Here is a 12,994-nt window from a genome sequence, read left to right as displayed (position 1 = left end):
CTGTTTTGCTTATTGCTATGTGGTCTTAAAATAGCTGGTTCCTTTCCCAGAGCTTTAGATTCATAGAGAAGCCACAGAAACTACAGGAGACAATACACACAGGTAAAGGAGCCTTAGAGTCACAGCACAGCCATGAAAACTACAGTAAGCAACACATAGGTAACACTTTTACCAACAGAACATAAAAATATAGGAAGCACTACTGAAAGATCAAACAACTTTCAATATTTTCTATCTCTTGAGGAATAATCTTTTAATTTACTTGAAAATTAAGCACAATTACAGTATCACTGAATTAGAAATTGTTTTTGTTACAGGCTCATTCTCCTATCAAAGCAGACTAACAATTTTAAAAACCAATTTCTTACCTGGCAGTTATTCAGCTCTTGAATAACTTCTTTATTTTCTTTACTGATATCACACACACAGATGAATTCTGCTTCTCTGTGCCCTTTAAAAAACTTCTCACGGATTCTCTGGACAACAGTTGTAGCTGATCGGCCAGAGGGAACCGAGCAGTTTTCAATATCCCAAAACACTCCAATCGGGGGTAAGTTTTCTAGCACTTGCCCAGCTATTCCAACTTCGGGTGAACCTTAAGGAAAGTTAAAAGACTTCAAGTTACATGGAACAAAAGAGAAGTGGTGAATTAAAACACAGTAACAGGAAATTACCCATCCTTGTCAGTGAAGGAAAAACCAAATCCCTGGTGGAAGTAGAACTGAAGGACAGTGGCCTCCTGGCCAACCCAATAGGCAACCCAACCCTAAGAATATCCCATAGCCATAAGAAACCTGTCTCTAAGCACAAACAGGCTCATGCTGGCCAACATTGCATAGTTAGTTGGATGCTGTGGCTCCTGGGCCTGATTTCAGCCCTTAGTCCACACCTGTCTACCTGCTGGGCCTGGAAGGCACTGAGAAGACCCAGGTGGAGAAGCTACTGCTGCTGACCTTAATTACTCATGATACCGCATGAACGTCTGATCTCACACTGTACAAACACCCTCAAACTCTCAGGTTTTCAAATACTGTTCATGATCACCTACTACTTAGTTGTTGTAAATATTTAGGAACCTCAGTTGACCCCTAATCTCCTCCAGCACTCAATTTCTCATAATATACTCCCCATTTGTCTATAGTTTCTCACTTCACACAGCTTTAGCTCCACATAAGGGCAAATGACTTACTAATCTATAATGAAATGTCTCTTTTCTTTTTTTCATTGGTATTGGGATTTGAACTGAAAAGGTTTGGCTCTTGCTAGGCAGGTACTCCTACCACTTGAATTATGCTTCCACTAATGTTTTTTGGCTGGTTAGAGACAGAACCTCATGGACTTCTCCTGACAGGCTTGGCTTCAAACCACTATCTTTCAGATCTCAGCCCATTACATAGTTAAGATTACTGGTATGAGACCCTGTTTCTGATTATTGAGATGTGAGGATCTCACTTTTCTTTTTTTGCCCAGATTGGCCTTGATAATGATTCTATTTATGCTCCCCACCATAGCTAGGATGACAGGAGAATGCTGCATCCTGCTTTTTCTGTGAGATAGAAGTTTCACCAACTGTTTTGCACAGGTTGGCATGGAACTGTGATCCTCCCAATCTCAGCCTCCTATGCAGGTGGGAACGGCAGGCATATACCACTCCTTCCAGCTAATGGGTGAGATGGGGTCTTGTAAACTTTTTTGCCTGGCTAGCCTTAAAATGTGATCTTCCTGATCTCTGCCTTCTCAACAGCTAGGATTATAGGTGAGTCATTGGAATTCTACAAATAGATGGAAAGCGAGACTCATAAACACTTTTGAATTCACATACCACTTTAAAACAATAAGGGAGGGGCTGGGAATATGGCCTACTGGCAAGAGTGCTTGCCTTGTATACATGAAGCCCTGCGTTTGATTCCTCAGCACCACATACATAGGAAAAGCCAGAAGTGGCGCTGTGGCTCAAGTGGTAGAGTGCTAGCCTTGAACAAAAAGAAACCAGGGACAGTGCTCAAGCCCTGAGTTTAAGCCCCAGGACTGGCAAAAAAAAAAAAGACCATAAGGAAGCCAGGTGCTGGTGACTAACACTTGAAATCCTCAGGAGGCTGAGATCTGAGGATGGCCAGCCTAGGCAGAAAGTATGTGAGACTCTTATCACCGATAAGCCAGCAAAAAGACTGTAAATATTAAGCAAAAGCCAGAGGCCATGAGGTTAAGCCCCACTATTGGCACAAAACAAAACGTCCACAAGGAATATATGAAAGGTAATTCAGTGCAATGTTAGCACCAGACATTGAGAATCACTCAGTTGCACATTCCATGGTATACTGTCATTTACCGAATTTTGAAGCAGCTTTGCCTAGGCTGGTTGCCAATAACAACGCGGTCTCCTTCCCCGTTCCCTGGGTTCCACAGCCATTACACAGAGGAATAGCAAGGGGTGCCGCTTGAGTATTTGGAGGTGGTATATTTGGCCAGACTTTAGTAGCATCAATTATACTATTTCTTGCCGGCTGTTTAAAAAAAATTTTTTTTTAAAGAAGCAGGTACATCATTTTAGAAGCTAAAGTCACAATCAATACCTGAAAATGCACTTCCACCTGCTAATTAATCTTTCTCCCAACTATTAGCTCTCAATTCTTTACTTCATGTCAGTAAGAGACCTTAAATGTCTGGGCCCAGACTCACATACTCAATGTGAGTCTGCAACAGCGCACACCGCCCCCTCACGTTATACTGGGGTAGTAATGTCACTGGAGGCCAAGTGTGACTGAGGCCATGCTGCAGGTTCCCCATACGATTGCCAAAGGCAGTAGGGCGTTACCTACATTCCAGTTCAGCCAAGCAATTATGGATGAAACACAGCATGTAGGCTTTGCTGAACTGGGTTTCACAGGCTGGAAGTGGATTTCTTGGAGCCAGAGGCTCTAAAATCACAAACTACTCCAGTAATTAATCTGTAACTTGCTTTCAAACAGCCTCTCAATGTACCTTTGTTTGTCGTAAGGGCCAACAGCCAATAGGCTGAGGGGGGAGACCTACATATGAAGTAGCTTCAGCCTTGGGCACCATGAGGACTTTGCAAGTTAAATCCACTAAGAGAGCCATTCCTCAAACTTCAGACCCACTTGACATGAAAAAACGAAAAGCTTACAAACCTTGCCGAGACAGTCTTCACAGTAAAGTGAGCCCTTTAAACACACCGGAGGAACCACATTCAGGTGCAAAGAGCTGGTGCACAAGTGAGGTGTCAGCTCGGGCTGTGGGAGGGGCTCCTCCAGGAGCCCAGGAGCCCCGCCGGGGAAATCAGAGCAGGGGAAGTAGGCAGCAGAGGTGCAGCCCTGGAGCGCCGGACATGGGTACAGCTTGTGCACGGTACTGTGACAGGGCTGGAAGTGGAGCTTCCCACAACAGGACAGGTGCTTGCAGGAAGACAGATTACTCTCGAGACACATGCCGGGAAAGTCACTCGTGATGCCTGCCAAGGTGTTCCTGGCTGAGGCATTCTGGAGTGAAGATGCAGACTGGAGGGCAAACCCTGACCCCACCTGACATGTGATTGTCCTGGTGCTGTGAGAGTCTAAGAGTGCGCCTGCGTGAATCAAGCCGCCGCCACCACCACCACCATGGCACATTGGCGAAGTGGATGGCTCATTGGGGCAGTGAGCACAGCAGCTTACTTGGGGGACGGTTGAAAGCTGTATTTTCCGTTGCTGGAGAGGATGAGTATCAGGACTTGGAACTGCTGGGAAAAGTTTTGAGCCGGCATGGAGGGGTGATGGGACGTCCTTTAATTCCACAGCAGCTTTCTTGTTCTCCATGGACTCTTTCTGATAAGATCGGAACACAAGTCAACTCTGTGAGGCCTGACACCACAGAACGAGTCCCAGCTCCACCACCACAAAAACAAAACAACAACAAAAAAACCCTACGCATGAAGGCAGACACGTTTCAATATTCAAGAGAAATATTCAACAGGCTCTTTTTTTTTTTCTTCACCCTAATCCTAGGGCTTGAACTCGGGGCCTGAGCACTGTCCTTGGCTTCGTTTTGCTCAAGGGTAGCACTCTGCCACTTGAGCCACCGCGCCACTTCTGGCCATTTTCTATATATGTGGTGGGAAGGAATCGAACCTAGGGCTTCATGTATAAGAGGCAAGCATTCTTGCCACTAGGCCATATTCCCAGCTCTACAACAGACTCTCAATAAGATCTTGTCCATCAATCGTTCCTAATTTACAAGACTCAAAATTAAGAAGGCTATGGTAAATATAAAATATAATTTTTACTGTTCTCCATTTTGCTGCACATCTTGGGGATTTAGCACTTTAATAAGAAAACAAATCCTCCCCCCGCCCCCCCTCACATACCAAATATAACAGTGAGTTCTGAAAGCATGCACTGTTACTCAGAATGGAAGACAGAGGTAAAACAAGGTTCCCATAAGATCAGGAGCCCTAATCTGCTACAGGAGCCAATATAAACTTGACAGACAGGGAAACATGGCACAGAGTCAAAGGAGAAAGGTCGTATCCTAGGACAAATGGACCTCTCCTCTGTTCACAGTGCAGTCTGCCATGCCCTTGCACATAATTACCGTTTGGGAACTACGTGGCAATGTCTGCTCAGGACGGGAGAAGCAATTAGAGAATTTCCAAAACCATGGCTTAGCATCATTGTCTGGTTGAAGCCATCCAAGCGCTCTACTGCAGGGGCCCTCGGTTTCCTTTCCTTCCATCATACAGCCCCACGGAGTGCTTCAACATTCTTCCATCTTCCCTTCCTTTCATTCTTCCACCCTGTCAAGAGAGTCATATGCCCATGTTATTTCCTTGCGCAAGAACACATTGTATAATATATTGAAACCTAAGACTACAATTGTAGGTTCAGTGCAGTGGCTCCCAACAAGTCAAATCTTTAACGAAGAATAGACCTGGGTGTTTGGTGGCTCACTTTTTGTAATCCAAGCTACTCAGGAGGCTGTGACCTGAGGACTGAGGTTCAAAGCCAGCCTGGGTAGCAAATTCTGTGAAACTCTCGTCTCTAATTTACCAAAAGTTTAAGTCCCAGGACTGGCACAAAAAGGTAGGAAAAAAAAGATAAAGGATAACAGAGTATATTACAGGCTGCTAGGTCGGGTAAATTTGGTTGTCTGTGTATGCTTAAAATCTACATTGATTTGATTTTTTTAAAGTCTATATTTTGCCAGTCCTTGGGTTCCATAGCTCTTAAGAATGACCTGACCTGAATGACTCCTGCATATATATATGTACATATATATACACATATATACATGTATACACATATACACATATATACATATATACATATATATATATATATATATATATATATATATATATATAGCTGTGCTTGGAAGAAGGAGCTAACTGCAGGATACTGCAAATCCTTGAGTGTGAATTCGCTTCACTTGGCTACAGCCAACCTCCTCCAGCTCCAAGCAGCCTGCTTCTATGGCTTTTCTTAATTCCTCTCAGCTATGTCTCCCTAAAGGCTCTGCTGAGGAGAGGCAGGAAGCCTCTTGGTTTAAGAATCTCATGATCAGCCTCTCGCCTTGTCTCTAGGAGTAGAATGGCCAAAGTAAATGTCAGCTATGGACTCTGAACTCTTATTCTGCCAGAGAGCAAACCACATCAATCTCCTAGTTTATTTATGAGGAAAATCGACCCTGAAGCAACTCCTACGTCACAGATGTACTCTATTTACTCTAGTATTAACAGCACACCTACAAGTCTTAAACAGTGCAATCAAAACCAATCCACACTCACTGAGGAGGCAGCTGGCCCACAGTGAGGGGAAATAAACCACCACTCAGTCCTTACGTACAGCAGCCATTCCTGGAAGAATAACTTAACAGACATTTCACCTGGGCACGCAGAAAAAGAATTTCTTTTAGCTAGATCTTCTGAGATGTTCTTTCCAGGGGTTGGGGATATAGTTCAATGGCTGAATGCTGTCTAGCAGGCACAAGGCCCTGGGTTTAATTACCAGCACAACCAAAACCAACCCAAAATACCTCTTTCCAAAAGATTTAACATCTATATGTCAGAGGGAGGGCAGACAGTTACAGGTTTAGAGAACTGATCACATCAAACAGAAAGCCAACTCAGTGCTCATATTTAAATGTGTTGTAAATGAAGGATATATCTTGCTGTTTTTAATTCCTGAAGAAAAATTAAACATGAAGCTCAAATTTCAGTAACTATGTGTCTGACTAAGACGTCCACTCACTCTTTTCCTTTTATGCTCGTACTAGAGCTTGAACTCAAGGCCTAGGTGCTGTCCTTTAGCTTTTTCACTCAAGACTGGTACTCTATTTATTGAGCCACAGCTCCTCCTCCAGCATTTTGGTAGTTAAATGGAGATAGGAGCCTCATGGTCTTTCCTGCCAGGGCTGTTTTCAAACTTCACTCCTCAGACATCAGCCTTCTGCGTACCTAAGATTACAGGCATGAGCACCCACTCACTCATTTAAACACTGTCTACAGCTGCTTTTGCACCATGATGACAGGAGTTAAGTCTCTGCAACAGAGATGTGGCCACAAAACCTAAAAAAATTTACTATTGGATCTGTTAGAGCTATAAAACTTTTAAAGTTCTATTTCTACTATGACAATATAGCGCAGCGGCAGCATACACACTTAGCAGGTGCAAGGCCTGAGTTGAAAGTTCCTATGCGCATGCGCACACAGACACAGACAGACAGACACAGACAGACAGACACAGACAGACACACACAGAGTTTCTAGTTCCTAGAACTAATTTTTCTCCCTTTATCTTACAGCACTAAAAAGAAAAAAAAATAGCTAAGGGCACTCCACAGGCTATTTTCACCATTCCATCGCCTGCCAAGCGCAGGGCCGGCTAGATAGCAGAAATGAAATAAGTATCTGTTCAATTAGGGGATAAAGCAGACCATGTGCCTACTACACAGTGGGGACTCTTTAATTCAGAGACAGAGACAAAGTAGCCTACTAGCACAGATACTATGAGACGTGCTTTGTACTATTTATATCAGGCCAGAAGAACTTGTGATGGTCACTGAACACACAATCCCACAAGGTTTTTCAAACCTCTTCAAAGCCAGATATTGAAAGTGAGGAAACACTGATAGTATAATAATTTACGAAGTTTTTTTTTATTTAGTCCTTTTTATTTCCTCATCGAGAAAAACTAGTTTGTGGCAAGGGGCCAATGGCTCATGCCTGTAATCCCAGCTACTCATGAAGCTGAGATCTAAGAATGGCAGTTTGAAGGCAGCCCAGGAAGGAAAGTCTGTGAAAAAAAAAAAAAAAGAGCCCAAAGTGGATCTGTGGTTCACAGAAGTTCAGGAACAATGCCTCAGGACTGGAACAAAACCAAAACAGAAATAAAACTGACTTGCTGGCTACCATGAAGCAGGCCTGTACTGAGCAAAGGAATACAAATGAAAAAAAGGGAGGGTGCAATGGATTTCATTTTCCCCCTCAACACTAGTGTGAGGTAGCTAGAAGAGTCACACTTTACACACAGAAACTTGAGATCACACAATTATTGTAGAAAGGACACACAGGCTTGTCCACCTCTTCCGTACCATGATCTCAATACTGCCAGCATAATAAAAATAAAAACTTGTTAGTGGCCATGAACATTTCCCAACGATTCCCAGGAATGCCACAGAGAATGCCACAAAGATAGCCAACCTGGGTTCTGTTTGAGTGGGTGTCCCCCTTCTGCCACTATCTTTTGCCTCTGGCAATTTAGATACTGGCTGAGATCTCTGGCTATGACCTCATACTGCTTGCATGTGGGTCCCTTTCTACCTGGAAAGTTTTGGGAACTTTGTGAACCTGAGATCTCATCTCTTCTGCATCTGGTAATACTAGTTAACTGCCTGTTTGATTATATCCAGTAGGTCACATGAAACACTTAGTAAATGGCCTTGCCCTTAACCACTCAATCTCACCCTGGACTCTGTGTGTGTGCTTGCTACTTATTTCTCTCTCCTTTAAAAAATATGAATTCCACGACAGCAGAGAATAAGGCAACACAGCTACAAGCACCCAGCAAAGTGCTTGGCAGATGTCCATAAATAATCCTTGAACCGAATGAATTGCTCAGTAAATGTTAACAGTAAATGTCAGAGATGTTGACGACCAGAAAAGATACAAAAGTAGCTGGAAAGCTAAATACCGGGATAAGAAGATGCCTGGGGGAAAGGGGAAAATCTCCAGGCGGGTGGCGAACCTGGATGACTTACATCTTGCGGGGGGGGTGGGGGGAGCTTGGAGTCACCCTTGGGGGAGGGTGTAATTCTCTCAGGTGGGTTTGTACTTGACACCCGCCCCTATCTGTCCCCCAACTTCGCACAGCTCTCCCGTTCGGTTCCTCCTCACACCTGGAGGCCCCAACAGGGAGCGGGGAAACAGGTGCGTGCGTGCGGGCTCGCGGGGCCGAGCACCCCCAAAGGGGCAAAGCGCCACCGAGACGGCGGAGTGCAGCCCTGAGGGGGTCACGGGCCGCGTGGGGCCTCGCCCGGCGGGGGCCAGTCCTTCCTCCGGCCCCACCACCTCCAGTCAGCCCGCCAGCTCTAAGTGCGGGAAGGGGGGGGGCGGTCCTCCGCTTCCTCCCCTCACACCGCGCACCGCCACCCCCGGAGCTCCCAAAAAGGCGGCTCCGCCAGAGTCAAGCCCCGAAGCTGACAGGAAACTCACCTGGGCCGCGGGCTCCACCGGTGCTCACATTCCAACCCCGCCACCTTCCCCCCGCCCCCCCCCCCAGGCCCTTTGTTTTGATTCCCGACTCCGCCGCTCCCGCCGCCGCCGCCAAGCGCGCCCTCCACTTCCGCTTCCGCACCGCGCCCGCCCCTGTCGCAAAACCGACGCTCTTCTCTCCGGCTCGCCCCGCCCCTCTCTCGCTCTGCCCCGCCCCCTTGCTCCGCCGCGGCCTCCCCCGCGCGGGGCATGCTGGGAGCCGCGGGGGGGGCGGGGCCTCGCGGCCCTGCAGCCTCGTCAGGCTCAGTCCCCTCCCGATAAACCCCTAAATAGCGTCTTTCCCGGGGGGCCACCCGGGCTTCTTCGGCCGGAACCCCCAGTTTAAAGAGGTCTGCTCCCCGCGGAGCCGGATGGAGCGTCGGAGCGGAGGATTAGGGAGCTTGTGAGGCGGGGCCGAAGGGAAACCGGCGCGGTGGCGTTCGCGCGGCCGGGCGGCGCCTCGGGCCTGCGACGCGGGGCCGGGTCGGGCCCCGACGCCCTACGGCCTTGCCCGCTCCGTCCGTGGCCTCCCGGCGTCACGTGACAGCACTGCTGCATTTTTAAAAACCAAATGGCGCATATCCACAATCCTTTAATCTACTGCAGCCTAGCGGCGGGTGGAGGAAAGAAGAGAAACGTGGCACGCGGGCTTTTCGTTATTTACCTCTCCTATGCCCGTCCAGGGCTTGAACTCAGGGCCCGGAGCTCCCCCCTTCTCCCCAAGGCTCGTGCTCCCCCACCTGAGCCACAGCTCCACTTCTGACTTTTTTGGGGGTCACGGTGAGGAGAGCTGGCTTTGAACCTGGATCCTCAGATCTCCCAGTCCCTTGGAGTTATTTGCTAGGTGCTCTCCCCACCCCCCCCCCCAATTTCCCCACGAAGTATGTTGACCCAGCTGGTGCAAATTAAGTCGCACAAAGGCCGAATTGAATCTTGCCACTAACAATTAGAGCAGTCTTTGGTGACTTTACTTAGGGAGGAAACATTTTAAGTTTTCAAAAGTGGTCCAGGCGGCTCATTCCTGGGCCAGCAAAGGAGATCTTTGGAGTTAGGGAAGTTCTGCAAAACCACAACCGCTTTTAATGCGGGGGCTGGAGGCACACTGGTGGCAAGTGGAAAATGAGAATCGGGTTTTTTTTGTTTGTTTGTTTTTCCTGGCTCTCGTTTGTAGTGATATCATTAAGCAATCTGCATTAAATATCCCCTTAGACACCCCCATAGGTTGGGGATTGGGGCAGGCAATATGAAACCGGTATCAAACATTTTCTAGAATGCACAAGGTAGACATCACCTGCCTAATGCTTAGGTATTTAGTATTGTGAGGCCTTCATGGGGTCTTTGGTGGGGTAATATTTTCCAAGTGGGAACTAAAACATGAAAACTTTTTTTTTTGCCTGCACTAGGGTTTGAACTTGGGGTTTCAGCTTGCTTAATTGGTGCCACGCAACTTGAGCCACACCTGCAGCCCTGCTTTTTTGTTTTCTGCTTTTTCCTGTCATTTTAGAGCTGAAATCCTGGCAGACTTTCCCCTGGGCTGACCTTCATCCTCGGGATCTCAGCCTAATGTGTAACAAGGATCACAAGTTGTGAGCCACCATGTATCTGGCTAACACTTTATTTTTTAAAGCACCAAGACAAATATCGTAGTCTACAGATTTCCCACCCTCCTTTTTATCCTAGCAGAGTATTTTTGAACATATATTAATACATGTCAAAAAGGAAACTTAAAAAAAATGATGCTGGATTTTTAATTTTTATTTTCTTCCAAACCACAAGAGTTCAGGAACTTTTTTTTTTCCAGGCAGAGAAGAGTTTATTGGGGGAGAGCAAACTGCCAGCCTGCACAAGATGGCATCGTGGGGAGACAAAAGGGAAAGAGAGAAAGGAAAGTAAGAGGAAAATCTGGGGTTGGGAATGTGGCCTAGTGGTAGAGTGCTTGTCTAGCATACATGAGCATGCATGAAATCCTGGAAGCGATTCCTCAGCACCACATCTACAGAAAAAGCCGGAAGTGGTGCTGAGGCTCAGGAGGTATATTGCTAGCCTTGAGCAAAAAAGGAGCCAGGGACGGTGCTCAGATCCTGAGTTCAAGTCCCAGGACTGGCAAAGAGAGAGAAGGAGACAGAGCACAGAAAACATTTTGGTTGACTTGGCATTCTTTGAAGTTCAAAAGTGCCTAGTCTAGGGCCAGGGGTATTGCTCAAAATGGTAGAGTACCTGCTTAGCAAGTGGAAGAGTTTGAGTTCAAATCCCTTAGAACCACTAAAAACGTGTATCTGCAAGTACAATAGCTTTTTTCATATATATATATATAGCATATATATATGTGTGTGCGTTAGGCTATTGAGAATACCAGCTTTATGTAGGAGATAATTACCTATCGAAATACATTTTGAGTAGGGTGCCAGTGACTCACACCTGTAATCCTATTTTCTCAGGAGGCTGAGATCTGAAGATCAGAATTTTTAGACAGCCCAAGCAAGAAAGCCAGTGAGATTCTCATCTTTAATTGACTACCAGGAAATGAAGTGGAGCTGTGGCTCAAAGTGGTAGAGCCACTAGCCTTGAGTGAAAAAGCTCAGGGACAGCGCCCAGGGCCTGAGTTAAAGCCCCACAAACTGGTCAAAAACATAATTTTTTAAATCTTGATCTATGCAAAAGAATGCTTTAAAATTTCTCTTAGCATGTATCTTAAAAATGAATTGTCTGTTAATTTGAAACCTATTTAGTATTGGCTTTCCCCCCCTTGTCTCAATAATACTCTTCTCATTTGCGAAACAAGGGTGAAGATTTGTTTTATTTTTTTTTGAAGACGTCTTTTTAGTAGTTAACTAGCTACTCTACATTTGATTCAACACAAATTTTTCTCAGAGTTTTGGTTCTGCTTTGTTAGGTTTAATGTTTGAAATGGTAAAATTGGATGGAAGGCTCTAAGAAGAAGCTGAGCTCTTGGCTCAGTCACATCTCAAAGCTACAAGTAAACGAACTTTAAAAGAAATAGTTTAAAGTACATCTGCAAACCTGCTACTGAGGAGGCTGAGATCTGAGAACCACTGTTTGAAACCAGCCTAAGGTAGGAAAATCTATGAGACTTATTATCTCCAGTTAACTACCAAAAAGCTGGAAGTGGAGCCTGTGGCTCAAGCGGTTAAAAAAACAAAACAAAACAAAACAAACAAAAAACAACAACTCAGGGATAGCGCCCAGGCCCCCGAGTTCGAGCCCCGGTAATGGCACCTTTTCTTTTCTTTTTTTTTTTTTTAAATGTGTTGCCCAACATCAACCCCATTTTCCCGAACGTTTACTTTTCCACCCTTTTGGGGACACTGAGATCCAAGTCGTTTAGAGGAGCCGATGGATGCCATTTAAACGGTACCAGGGCCTTACCAGACTGCTTCAGTGAACTCGCCCCAAGCACGACTGGGGAGTGCGGGGTGCGGGGCTGAAGCCAAATCCCCGCACGCCCCCCGAAGGAAGGCAATGAAGATCCTGTTGTGGGCACAAAGCAGCGGGAAGGTGCTGGTCGGACCTTCGGAGCATCGGAGTCGGAATAGGCTCACTAACGGGAAGAAGCGGCGTGAAGACACCGGCGTGTTCTCGGGAGATGCGTGGCCCACGAGCCCGGGCGGGACCCCCGCGTCCCGGGCGCCTCCGGCGGCCGCGAACGGCAGACCCGGCCCCGACCGAGGCGCCTCCCGCCCGGCCTGGGGAAAAAAGTTTCCAAACGTCGCTGCTCGGCGCGGATTGGCCGAGCCGGACGCGGACCTGGGACGCGGCAGCCAATGGGCGGCGCGGGCCGCGAGCGCGCGGGGGGGTGGGGTGGGGGGTGGGGGGGCGAGCGCCCCGGCTGCCCCGCCCTGGCCGGAGCTGCCGCCAGATCCGCGCCGTCCGTGGGACCCGGGTAAGTCCAGCTTCCGTGTCCCCCGGTGGGGTGATGACCCCCCCCCCGGGAAGCCTCCCCGCACTCCCACGCTCTCGGGTCTCCCCCTCCAGCCCTCCCTCGCCGTGCAGCGACGCCCGATTGCGCGTCGCAGAACCCCCAATTCCCGCCCTCGGAGAGCCTCCTTCCTAACTTTGCGCCCTCACCAACTTTGTCCCTGGCTCCGCGCGCGTCTCCGCCCCGATCGTCCCCAAACCCCGCCGCCCCGACGGTCCCCAGACCCCTCCAGCCTGCTCGGCCCTCCGAGCCCCCTCCTGGGTGCCAGTCCCCGTCCCCTTTCCAGACCTCCGTCCCTGCTCCCCCGCCCTCCC

The 12,994-nt window shown here is 47.7% G+C and overlaps 2 protein-coding genes across 8 annotated transcripts in view; one reads left to right on the top strand and one right to left on the bottom strand.

Moving 5' to 3' along the window:
- The window catches only part of Marf1 (meiosis regulator and mRNA stability factor 1), a 36,966-nt gene extending 28,165 nt beyond the window's left edge, over positions 1–8,801 (bottom strand). For all 5 annotated transcript variants that reach the window (XM_048332943.1, XM_048332944.1, XM_048332945.1 and 2 more), the window contains exons 1-5: positions 8,705–8,801; positions 4,588–4,789; positions 3,150–3,821; positions 2,330–2,504; positions 369–595 (exon numbers count right to left, since the gene is read on the bottom strand). In XM_048332943.1, coding sequence (XP_048188900.1) covers positions 369–595; positions 2,330–2,504; positions 3,150–3,821; positions 4,588–4,731 — 1,218 coding nt within the window. In that variant the 5' untranslated portion in view covers positions 4,732–4,789; positions 8,705–8,801. The remainder of the gene's footprint in view (positions 1–368; positions 596–2,329; positions 2,505–3,149; positions 3,822–4,587; positions 4,790–8,704) is intronic.
- A 2,752-nt stretch (positions 8,802–11,553) lies between these two features.
- Nde1 (nudE neurodevelopment protein 1) overlaps positions 11,554–12,994 on the top strand; it is a 37,784-nt gene continuing 36,343 nt past the window's right edge. Inside the window, exon 1 of one of the 3 annotated variants that reach the window (XM_048332948.1) lies at positions 11,554–11,816. The gene's annotated coding sequence lies outside the window, so the exon portion shown is untranslated. Of the gene's footprint in view, positions 11,817–12,577; positions 12,645–12,994 lie in introns of those variants that run through there. The other 2 variants (XM_048332951.1, XM_048332949.1) reach the window with 2 other exon arrangements.

Source organism: Perognathus longimembris, chromosome 23 (genome assembly GCF_023159225.1).
Source record: "Perognathus longimembris pacificus isolate PPM17 chromosome 23, ASM2315922v1, whole genome shotgun sequence".
Lineage (NCBI taxonomy): Eukaryota > Metazoa > Chordata > Mammalia > Rodentia > Heteromyidae > Perognathus > Perognathus longimembris.
The sequence above is the reverse complement of the archived record's forward strand: the minus strand, read 5'-3'. Positions and strand labels throughout refer to the sequence as shown.